The sequence below is a fragment of the Callorhinus ursinus genome, unplaced genomic scaffold, assembly GCF_003265705.2.
Source record: "Callorhinus ursinus isolate GAN/ISIS: 27379988/994484 unplaced genomic scaffold, GSC_fseal_2.0 scaffold8, whole genome shotgun sequence".
NCBI classification, from domain to species: Eukaryota; Metazoa; Chordata; class Mammalia; order Carnivora; family Otariidae; genus Callorhinus; species Callorhinus ursinus.
In genome coordinates, this window is record NW_027397070.1 from 12,810,422 (window position 1) to 12,823,107 (window position 12,686).

The 12,686-nt window shown below is 34.5% G+C and overlaps 1 protein-coding gene across 3 annotated transcripts in view; it reads right to left on the reverse strand.

Annotated features, from left to right (window-relative positions):
• The window catches only part of RALGAPA1 (Ral GTPase activating protein catalytic subunit alpha 1), a 253,647-nt gene that overhangs the window by 133,423 nt on the left and 107,538 nt on the right, over positions 1-12,686 (reverse strand). For 2 of the 3 annotated variants that reach the window (XM_073895100.1, XM_025870163.2), the window contains 2 exons: positions 3,896-4,063; positions 610-734 (listed from right to left, as the gene is read on the reverse strand). In XM_073895100.1, the coding sequence (XP_073751201.1) occupies positions 610-734; positions 3,896-4,063 (293 nt within the window). Of the gene's footprint in view, positions 1-609; positions 735-2,506; positions 4,064-12,686 lie in introns of all 3 variants that reach the window. The other variant, XM_073895099.1, reaches the window with a different exon arrangement.

Genomic DNA, 12,686 nt, shown 5'->3' on the forward strand with positions numbered 1-12,686 from the left:
CCTTTGCACCTCCGCCCCCCTAAATAAAAACCTTTTTTAAAAAATCCAGTGGAATGTGACCATTTAAAAAAAGCAATTCCACATATATTTACCTTTCCTTAACAATTAAAAGCATTATTAGGGGTAAAATTCCTTCTATTTTCATTCTGCCATAATTCTAATAAAACAAAGGTAACTTTAAAATCTATTCTGAAGTTATCTGTAATGAATAAGCAATCAATATTTATGTTATCAAACTTATGGGAGTTGGGTCAGAAGACCTCTCTTGTTATCTTTCTTGCTAAGGGTCAGCAGTGGGCAGGAAGGTAACCTATGAGCAAAGACGAAACAGAGAGGGAAGACTCGGAAGGTAGGGGTTATACCTAAGTGGTTAAACAAATAGGTATTCTAATCTTTTACCCTGGTCAAAATTATAAGCCTATTTGTTTTATGTCTTTAAATAAAAAATACTGTAAAAGTATAATTTAAAATCTTAATTCAAAAAAGGGGTAAGTTTTAGAGGAAGATTATTTTGAATAAAAATTTACAAACACACACGCACAGGTATTTATCTTTTAGCTTCTCTAGTCTCCTTGCTAAATCAAATAAATAAAATAAAACAACACTTACTGAGGCATTACCACTTCGAAGTCGTTCTGCTATAAACTCATCCATCAGATCAGGAACATTAGCATTGCTGCTGCCAATATCACTATTAAGAGGGGGCAGTTTTGGGCTCATGTCCTCTTTATTGACTAAAAATAAATAAATAACTATATATAGTGAGAAAAGACTTAACTGCATTTCCTGAATTTGAAACAAACAAAAACAACCCAAAACAAATCACCTATGCCATATCAATTATTTGCCAAACATGCATTTATGAATAATTTCTCTCCTTTTAGATTTAATTTTAGGAATTAGTAAATTGGTATTTATTTTAACTAAGCAGATGTTAGTCAATCTTCAGTATAACCTTAAACAGCAAGAAAGCTTATAGATAAGCACTAGTTGGAGTTAGGTTAATATTGCCTATAAAGAAACTGGTATATTTATCTTTCTTCCTGCCTCTATGCTTCTATTTAGAGCCTTAATAACTTAGAATTCCATTCTTCCAAGGAATATTTACAAGGAATCTATCCCTTGAATCTATGTACATCTCAGTGGGATACAAACGCATTTAGGTTTAGATAAATAAAAAATCTCTAATTGTGACATCATGTCATTTCTGTTCACTACAAAGTCTTAATGTTATTGCTTTAAGAAAAAAGAGGTTTATTCTCACAAAGGTTTTTCTGTAAAAAGAAAACCCAAAGAGTTATTCTGATTTCTTTATGACTACATTAACAAGAAAGTTTTAAACTTGGGAGAAAAACTTATAGAACATAAGATATTTATTTTACTATTATGCTGTTGAAAAGTTAATTTCTCTGCAATTAAAAGAAAACCAGCATTGCTTATATTCCCAATGAACTAAAAAGCATTTCAGGTTAAGAAAATTACACTGGTCAAGAGTTCACTGTGAAATACCATTATCTTTATATTACTGGCCAGGCTTTGCTAAGCTGTCGAATACTGCCCTCAAGTGGCATTAATGGCTCAATGCAAGATGCATTATACAGCATTCTGTTAATCATGCTAACAAAACCATGTTAAACAAACAAAATCAAAACCTACCTTACTGCTGAAAGTTTATTTTCTATATCTGTAAAGTTATTTTAAATTTGAATCAAGATAAGAGAAGACAGTTACCATAATCTTGCTTTCTGTAATCTGTCCATAGAGGTTCCATATTTAAATCATGATTGGCTATCATGAAACCTTTATGCACATCTAAAATCTCAGAAAAAAAGAAAAGTACTGGTAAGTGTTTTAAGGACTTGCATTCTATACAAATGAATGCAAAACTAAAAAGCCTACAACTTGTTTTGAAATGGCTTACATGAAAAGTAACTAAATCCACTTTGAGATTTAAGAAATAATTTCTCCTTCAGTGATAACTAAAAATGTTGGTGCTGGTTGTAGGACCTTGATTTCCATTATGTTACATAATATCAAAATAATTTTCTTCCAAGAAAAAAGATAAAACTAAATCAGCAATAAAAATAATGAACTCAATTAGACATAGCCAGTACCCTCTTCAATATAAACTATAAGGGGGCAGGGGGAGAAAGTATTCCAACTACCTACTAAACTTAATTTCATGGCTCATGTAGTACATACTCAGAAAGATATCTGATTTCGATAGCCTCTGAAAGGTCACTAAAATTTTCTTGTATCCTCCTCTTTCCTATCTTGTTCAGCAGCAAAGAGGTTTAACTAAATGCCTTATAAGGGAAATTAGTAATTTAAATAAACATTTTATGCTGGGAAAAATACAGCTGGGAAAAGGCGCATGCATAACCAAACAGAGAGAAAGCAGTGACCATCCCAAAGCTTTTTGATTGCTTATAGCTTGCTTCAGTTGCATTAAGCCAAACTGGTGCTGTCTTTCTCCTTTTGCGCTCTGCACACTATTAGTGCTCACCTGCAGCTTTCCTTCCAAAATAGCCCATTACATGACTGTACAGATCCCTCAGTGGAGCCTCTGGTGGCATTCTGTTCTGCCTCTGTGGGGAAACATTTGCCTTCGGCTTCGAAAGAGCATGGACAACAGTTTTATAAACGCCACCCAGGGAGCCCTGCGGTAGTCCTGCCTCATGACTTGATGACCTAAGAGTACTACGGCTACCTAACTGATTACTTGCAATTCCTTCTTTTGGTAATGTCGTGGTGGGAATCTCTGTAGATTCCTTCATTGTTTTACTTACTGATGCTGTACCAACTGTATCTAGAGGCCTGTACACACCAGGTTTTACTAACTCTGTAAAACTATCTGAGCCGGTATGGGGGTTGCTGGCGCCGCTAGTGCTGCTATTACTACTACTACTACTACTACTAAAGCCACCAAGTCTCCGCAGTCTCATCTTCCATGGGGCCTCTTTGTTTTCCAGAGGATTATAAAACTGAACTGACTCAGTAGATGGTCTAAAAGTAACATGAACAGTATTTCGTTTTTTAGTACCAATTTTCATGATTTTGGCTCTATGAGTTACTGTTTCAGACAAGCTCCTTTTAGTTGGAGAAAGCTTGCTAGTGTTTGTAACATGAGGCAGTCTATGGTTAACAGGTGTTTTTAGTGTAGTTTTCTTGGCATGCATAACATGTGGGACAGTGATTTTTTCATTAATTTGCACACCCTTAACCTTTTCGACTAGTGTTATATCTACACAGGCATCTAATTCTGTGGCTGGCTGTCTATACAGGTGCTTCCTTTTTTCTTTATCACAAGGGCTACCTGAATTAGGTTCTGATGATAGTTTATCACTGTTTAGTTCCTTAGATTTTTCATCACTTTTTGTTCTCACAAAACTGTCTAACTGGTTAGGTGCAATACTACCCATGAAGACAGCTGAGTTTGGTTCTTTTTGAAACTGAATGTTTTCAGGAGTCCCAACAAAAGAGGCAGTATTTTCTGATTTACTTTCTTGGTCTATGTATTCTAATTTATCTAAAGATGATCGTTCATCCTTATTTACTGCAATAATCACTTCCTCAGAAGCTGCATCTTTACCTAACTCATTTTTACTATGATTTTCCTGGTTTTCCTTAAAATATTCTTTCAGGGAGGAAAGAAGATCGTCATCTCCTTCAAGGTCAATGTACTGGATTTGTTCAAAAGCTGAATCTGCAAGTTCTACTGGATCTATTAAGTGACAAAGATGGTCATATATGCTATCACCAACTTCCAGAGAAGACTCTCTACTATGAGTATCAGTGATGTGGCTTTCAGTGGATCTAGTTATTGAAGAAGCCTCTGTGGAACTCTGCAAGCTTGGTGCATGACGGGATGAACTGTCAATGACAGGAACTGCACCTTTGGCTCGTTCAACAGTGAATGGTTCCAAGATGTCAGAAGTGCTGCTACTTCGAGGCAATGGCGGCTCCTCATTCAAAGCACCAAAAACTTCATTTCCAGTGTCTTCACTTTGTGAAAAATGTCTGACTCTAGTTGGGCGGGGAAGTATTTGAGCATCATCAATATCTGTAAAAAAGAAAAATTATGAAGAGTAGGAACTATATGAACATGAAAAAAATAGTATTAATTTCAACCATACCCTAAGCATATGCTTAAAGTAAAAAAAAATTCTGTGATTTTTTGGTAAGCTCAATGAAATAAAATCTATTAAAAATAGAAATCTGTTTTTAAATAATGATGGGCACAAGCCAATATAGCATGTAGTGAATTAGAAAACTATCAGAATACATTTTAAAATGTTAACATGCATAGTAACAGTGAGGTGATGAAACATTTGGAAGTGCAGTTAAAGATAGAGCTGTGCCAATAAATAAAGCAATTTAAACTTGCTATTCAATTTTTCCTGTTTAAGTTCCAAGCAGAAAAAGTAGATCTGAACACAGAAAGCTGATTTAACTATTCTGCTATAGAATCTTAAAGGGTCTCATAAATTCTCATTTCTTCCTTACCACGCAAGAGGCATCTTTTCTTCAAATCTTGCGTATTTGTTTGATCGCATATTACAAATGGAAATCTCCACCCTCTTCCAAAGTTCTCTTTGTTAGGAAACTATTTATCTGTTCTACTGAGCTGTTTTACTTTATTTTTTATAGCATTAATATCTATTTACCCTATCAAATAAAATACAGTGTTACATTGTGGGGTTTTTTTTTCCACTTCTTACAAACACCATTTAATCTACTAGGAAGAAACCTTCTCTGCCTATCATTGGCCCTTACCATTAAACAAATATCAAACTTAAAAACTGTATCTAGGTCTTCTGGGGTACCTGAGTGGCTCAGTAGGTTAAGTGTCCAACTCTCGATTTCAGCTCAGGTCATGATCTCAGGGTCCTGGGACCGAGCCTACATTGGGCTCCATGCTCAGCAGGGAGTCAGCTTGGGATTCTTCCCTCCATCCTTCCCCCTGCTCGGGCATGCATGCACACTCTCTCTAAATAAAATCATAAAAAACCAAACGTATCTATGTCTTCTTACATCTCTAAGAATCACAAATTTTAGAGTCAAAATGGACATCACCGATTATCTAATTTAATTCTCTTACTGAGGAAATGGAGGCCCAAAGAGGTGAAACCATAAAGTATGAGAAGCAGGCTTAGTGTTCCATGTCACTGCATTGCTTTCGCTGCTAAGTGTATGGGAAATCCTCAAAATTATTTATGAAATTGAAAATCACAAGTTGAAATACTACTAAACTACAGATATATGCAAATTAGAAATATTAGAATTAAAATACAGTGCCTGTATCCATCTTGGCCTTTACCAAGAAATAAGTTAAAAAAATTTGTTTGTAAGCCAGCAAAATATAATGAAAAAAGGACAAAGAGTCAAAAAGTCAGATGTTATTAATCATTACGCTTATAAAGCAGTAACGGAAAATGAGAAGATTTAGATCCAGAGTAAAACAGTGACTTATCCAGGATCACAAATTAACTTATTGATGGTGCTAGGTCCAGAACTAAAGTTTTCTTACTCCAGACTCTGAGACCAGTGTTCTCATTTATAAAATGGGGACAGTAATTCAAAATATTTTGGGGATTCATGCTATGAATAAAAAGCGAGACTGGTCCTTCTGCTATTTTATCCGTATCAACCTCTTTGTACGAGGTCCACAAGGAGTCACTTTATACATAGATCAGAACAAGGGAAGTTTGTATTATGATAAGATTCCACTATATTCCTGAAGATATACATTTAGATTCCAAGCACAGGTCAAATACACAATACCGCCAGAAGTTAAGACAATTAATTTATTTTATCATTAAGTTGAGGGGAATATTCTAAAAATGACACTGGCTTCTTCTTCACACACTCCATTTAGAAATTCTTTTAAATGAAAAGTGAAACATTTCCTCAGAAACTAAACATTTAGGCATGTAATCCCATTATTTATTACTGCGGCAGATAACTAATGCTTCTTTGTCTGTCTTAACGAATGTAAGTATTTTGGTTTTATTTTATCTTCCATAAGAGATCATAAGAACCTCTGCCTAGGGGAGCCTGGGTGGCTCAGTCGTTAAGCATCTGCCTTTGGTTCAGGTCCCAGGGTCCTGGGATCGAGGCCCGCATTGGGCTCCCTGCTCCGCGGGAAGCCTGCTTCTCCCTTTCCCACTCCCCCTGCTTATGTTCCCTCTCTCACTGTCTCTCTCTCTGTCAAATAAATGAATAAAATCTTAAAAAAAAAAAAAAAAAGAACCTCGGCCTAGAGGACAGAGATTATTTTTAAAATGCACTCCAAGTTTATTTCCACAAAATATCCTAATAGGACTTAGCAAAGGATAAAAACTATCTAATTTTCTATAAAAATTCTTAAAAATTATATAGTTGAGACTTTATCTGCTCCAATTCAAAATCAAAAATTTAAAACCTTATTAAAAGCTAATGTTATGGGGCGCCTGGGTGGCTCAGTCAGTTAAGCGTTGGACTTCTGCTCAGGCCATGATCTCAGGGTCCTCCCAGGTCAAGCTCCTTACTCAGTGGGGAGCCTGCTTCTCTCTCTCCCTCTGCCTGCCGCTCCCCTGCTTATGCTCTGTCAAATAAATAAAAATCTTAAAAAAAAAAAAGTAATGTTATGATTCTAGCAAATATGTGAACTTCAGAAAAGTAGAATATTAGTTTTTAAATTTTAAGTTCCTTTATTGACATTTCATAATTTTTCTATTCTAAACAAGCCAGTAAAGATTACTGTGAAGTTCTCTTTAAGAATTTCTTCTCAACCCAGTCCTCACCTTGCATAATTAGAAAATTTAACCACTATTTCAGTCTGTTTTTTCTCTAAACTTTTTTTTATCACATATGAATATCCAATACTTTCATGCAAGTTTAAGAAGACAAGAGCTTTAAAAATATTTATGTATTTTTCTACCAATAATGCACTGCTTGAGAACTTAAGTTTAAATTTAAACAAAAAAACAATATTTAAGCTTTAAATATAGTTCTTACATGGGCATATAAGAATAGTAACTGTATAACATCAAAGAAGAAAATAATTGCTGACAGGAAACCAATGTCAGCACTTAAGCATAACTGACTTGAGCAAGCCTTAAATTTAAAGAAATGCCTGTACACCTGCATTCTGTTAAGGACAAAAAGACTAAATGATAGCTAAACCATATAGTCTTTTCTACATGCTAGGCACTGTTACAAGATCTTACATATATTAACTCATTTAATCCTCACAACAACACTGTGAAGTAGGTGTTGTTGTCCCCATTCTATAAATGAAGAAACTATTTAAGTGACTCGTCTGAGGTTACACAGCTAGAAAGTTGAGAGGTGGGATTTGAGGGCAAAAATTAGTCCGTGTTCTAAGTATCCTGAATAATATATGTCATATATTCATCAAATAATTTTTTAAATTGACAAAAATTAAATGTATTAAATTATAAAGCAGGATAATGATTTATCTCTATATAGATAAGAATCTTAGAAATCAAAACTCAGTCAAATACAAACACTAGTAAATGATACAGAAGAAAACAACTGACAGACTTTGTATTGGATTGCTGAAAATAACAGTGGCTTTAGGTTTAAACAAAAATGGGTCTTCAAAACAATTATGCTGCTTATATTTTACCTTGAAAAACAGTAGCCTCTAAATTAAATTATTTTAATCTAAAGTATCAGTAACCATTAAATGAGCAAAACAAGAAAAAAGTTTTTTAACAAATTTTAAAAAACTTTTGACATTGATAAAATGCTTCCTATAGAGCCTACAAAGAGAAATGTCAAGTTTTATCTCTGGATTTCCTTAATGATGTTTAGTATTAAAGTGTTGGAATGGATTAGTTTTTCTTTCCTGAATATTCTGTTTCAAAGAAAAGGTTTTTTTTGCTATTTTGAATGATAAGCCGTAAATTAAAGTGTAATATTAGCTTGCAATGTGTAAAAAAATTTCTTTCCATTAGAAATATGTTTCTTCAGGATTTTGTTTGTATTAATATCACAATATTTCCATTGCTTAAAATAACTCGTCACATAGTGGAGGTTTAGTACACTAACACTTGCAGAAGGATAGCATGTCTTTTATATTAAAAATTTGTAGCTGCTAATTCATAAAATATCAAGTTAGTTCTTCAGGAAAATAAATCTCTTAAGTTATAACACTAACATACCACTAGAAAATTTTAATAATTTTAGAAAACAGGTACAGAATCAAGTGCCAAATCCCTTTTACCCAAAGTTAAATTCTATTCTCGATCAATCATAAACACTAGCTATCAGCAATACTTTTAAAGCTCCTGAATTCATAAATATCATTTATATTAGTTTACAAAGAAGTTCATGCCATTTTAAAGCTGAAGTTTTTTTCTGGATTTACCTAAAGGAAATGACAATGTCCTTTATGTAATTAAAAAATGTTTTTGCCTATTTGGGCAATATGGCAATGTACTTTCAAGGGAAGAACCACAGAGCATCCATGTTTCTAATATTATTACTAAAAGAGTCTAGTAAAAAGTGCTTTTTAAGACTGGATTTATAGGTAATTCAAAGCAGTATTACATCACTGAAATCATGGAAAAACTGTTTATGCTGATGTTTTGTTGCAATTGTGAGTCTTATTGCTTATATTTTGGTCACTGACAGTGTAAAGAAATGCTACTGATTTTTCTAAATTGTTCTTACATTGGCAACTTTGCTGAACTTTATAGATTCTAACAGATTTATCAACTTGGTTTTCCCTGTCATTAAATCAGGAAGCCTCCTTCTGATGCTCCAATCTCATAATTATCTTGCTTAGAGAAGTTAATAAAGAAATTTTAACTCACATACAAAAAAATTAAAAGCAAATCAACTTCAAATAATTAATTTTAATTTTAGACCACTAAAATTTAAACCACTAAACTATCTTCTACTCTTTCATCCTTCTAATATTGTTTCCCTTACTCTTAAAATTTGGAAATAGACAACCAATACATTTTTTATGTTAAGAAAATTACACTATTGGGGCACCTGGGTGGCTCAGTTGTTAAGCATCTGCCTTCGGCTCAGGTCATGATCCCAGGGTCCTGGGATCGAGCCCCACATCGGGTTCCCTGCTCAGCGGGAAGCCTGCTTCTCCCTCTCCCACTCCCCCTGCTTGTGTTTCCTCTCTCGCTCTCTCTCTGTGTCAAATAAATAAATAAATAAAATCTTTAAAAAAAATTACACTGTTATGTTTATGAACATGTTATATAATGCCATTTTAAGTTAGCTTCAAGTTTTGAGATGTACTTTAAAAAAAACACAAATTATTTCAGCAAAAACAAAACAAATCTGATTTGGAATTATGCTAGAACCAGCAGATTACAGGTAGAAAATCTGTAAAAGATTACTATCACATATTGATGATAAGAAAGAAATTCCTTGGCTGTGTAAAGAAGGGCCTACTTGTTTGGCTGGAGATGGAAAATTCTCCTCCTGATTAGGCAGAATTTAGGAACAGGATGGGGCATGAGAGATAACATTTTCTTTCTCCTGATAGAAAATAGAAGTAGAAAGATCAAAATATTTTGCTCTATAGAGCTCAATTCAAATAATGAAGCACTGTTAAATAATACTAGCAGCCTATGTAAATGGCCTAGATAGACTAGAGTCTAACAGCAAGTAGGACAAACCAGTGAGCAGTTGAGAACTAGTTCAAAGAAAGTACATCTGTAAACTTAATTTCCGGGTGAGACACCTATATTACTTAATCAGAAAATAGTAAGAAACAGCTGGAAAAGTACAAAGTCAGGTGCCCACCTGCTCATGTTTTTTTACATTGCTTCTTTCATTAAAGTATTATTTTTGGCAATAAAAGCTAATTTGCTTAAGAACAATTATTGAGATTTCTGGCTTCTCTGTAATCCATGTATCAGGAAAAAAAAGACTGTTTAGCCTAGCCTACCAAATGTTTAAAAGTATAATCTAGTTTAGGAATAAGGGACAGGGAGAGCATGCTTGCCTAGAGACACCTGTATTACTTGTACAGCTTTAAAAAATAATGTTAGATGCTTGTGCAACCCCCAGCATATTACATCAAAACCTGGGGCAGATGCCTGGGAAAAAATATTATTTCAATTGTTACACATGAGTCTATTGTTAAGAACTAATGAAACATGTAGGGCAAATGCCTTTGAACGAGACCCCCAGCTTAAGAAAAACTCGTCAAGGATATTCAGCTATTCAAATAGTTTTGTCTGTATAAAGCTATAAATAGCATCACACAACACTGTAGGTAGAATGGACATCTAAACAAGAATACTGGAAAGAAAAAAAAAAAATAAAAAAAATAAACAAGAATACTGGAGGCTAAAAAAGGGCTGGACAGAAATAGGGTGCTTTAAAATCTGATGGTCCATTTTTAAAAATCTTAATGTTAAAAGAAAAAAAGGAATTAAACAGTTTCCTTTTACCCTCATAAGTATTCAAGAGTATCAGGTAAGTATTTTTCCAGAGAACTCTATTTCTAACCAAAAGCTAGAGTGACTGTATGAGTATTTTGGTTTTTGGTGAAGCAGTTACAGAAACCTCAGCTCCTGATCTTAAATGTGCCCAGGAAATATTTCTCTGAGTTCATTTAGCCTGCTCTTATGACGGAGAGACCTAAAACTATGAAAAATTTCTTCCTTTGCAGTTCATTTTCCTTATTAATTCTCTCTGTACATTAAACTATTCTACAGTAAAACTGAGTCAAACCTTGGAAGGAAACATGCAAATAGTTTGGTTGAGAATCTAAGACTGTGGGGGCGCCTGGGTGGCTCAGTCGTTAAGCGTCTGCCTTCGGCTCGGGTCATGGTCCCAGGGTCCTGGGATCGAGCCCCACATCGGGCTCCTGGCTCAGCGAGGAGCCTGCTTCTCCCTCTCCCTCTGCCTCTTCCCCCTGCTCATGCTTTCTCTTCTCTCTCTCTCTCTATCTCTGTGTCTCAAATTAATAAATAAAATCCTTAAAAAAAAAAAAAAAAAAAAAAAAAAAATAAAAAAAAAAAAGAATCTAAGACTGTGGCAATTTTCTTTTTAAAATTTAGCACTGTTTAAAAAAAAAAAAACTCTCTCATAAAACTTCTTTTTCCTTTCCCTATCTCTCCCCCTCACAGTCTCATCGCCCTCATTCCCCTCAATGCACCTAACACCTGAAGAAGCAAACGCTAGGCCTTCAATTTGCCTCCAACAATAAGGGACAATGAAAAAAATCCAACAATCCAGATTTCTACTGTATAAGCTTGTATAAAAAATAATCCTGTCCAATTTTCACAGCTAATTTTTAAAATTACGAGGTTAGTTCAATGTCTTGCGAATTTGTTCTCTCTGGAACCATAATGCCATAGAATGTCAACGTGTGTACTTGGAAAAGTTCTCCATACTTAAATAAGTTCGAAAAATAAAGTTGTGGGAGGGGGGTATGTGTTTGTGTGTCTCTTTTTTAAAACTGGACTTCTGGGGGCCTTTAATATATTGATATACACTGTAAATCTTTAATCCATTCAATACTTATTAACATCACCCGGAAAGTGTTGTAAATTTATACAACTGCTTGGCAAATGATGAATTCATTCACAAGTCACTTCTCAGGAAAGAAGAGTTTTTGCTGCTACTTTTTATGTTCCTTGCCTCTTTTAAGTCTTTATTTTTTTTTACATTTTAATTTATTTATTATGTTATGTTAATCACCATACATTACATCATTAGTTTTTGATGTAGTGTTCCATGATTCATTGTTTGCGTATAACACCTAGGGCTCCATGCAGTACGTGCCCTCTTTAATACCCATCACTAGTCTAACCCACCCCCCACCCCGCTCCCCTCTAGAAGCCTCAGTTTGGTTCTCAGAGTCCATAGTCTCTCATGGTTTCTTTTAAGTCTTTAAAAGAAAAATGGTTTTTACTAAAAATAACCAAGTCTAATTATGCTTTTATGTCTTATATGTACACATGCACAAAAACTGGAAACAACTGTATTGTAAGTTATCAATAAATAAGCACTGGTTTGGAGGATTATATTTTTCATATACTTTTCTATATAATCCTATTTTCTAAAATTAACATTATTTTGATAACCAGATATAAAGTTTGTTTTGATTTAGTGACTGGTATCTCACCATTATCTCTTTAAATCTACACAGAATGCATGTTACCCAAAATGAAGGAAATAAAAACAATAGAACTGCCACTTAGAAAATTCCTTTCATTCTTACTAAAATACTTTCCCCATTAAGTCATTAAAAGGAAATCTTTCTGAATTATGTATTTACAGTGAAGCAAGGATACTGAAACAGGCACTTACCCTACTTAAGGCACTACCTTACAACATTTTAAAGGGAACACCTCACCTTATTTTAGCTTTCAAAAAATATTTCAGCACTTAACACGCATATTTGCCAAAATATTACTTAAGTTGCAGACAAGAAATTTTGTAAAGCCCTTAAGATTCTGAGAAAAAAATAAATTTTCCTGACAGTTTTAACACAGCAGGGGAGTATGTGATCCAAACATTTAAGAATTAGTGGTCATGGGGGAGGGGGCCTGGTGGCTCACTTGGTTAGGCTTCTACCTTCTTTTGGCTCAGGTCATGATCCCAGGACCCTGGGATCAAGTCCTGCATTGTGTTGGGCTCCCTGCTCAGCAGGGAGTCTGCTTCTCCCTCTCCCTCTGCCCGCCCCCCCCCCCCCC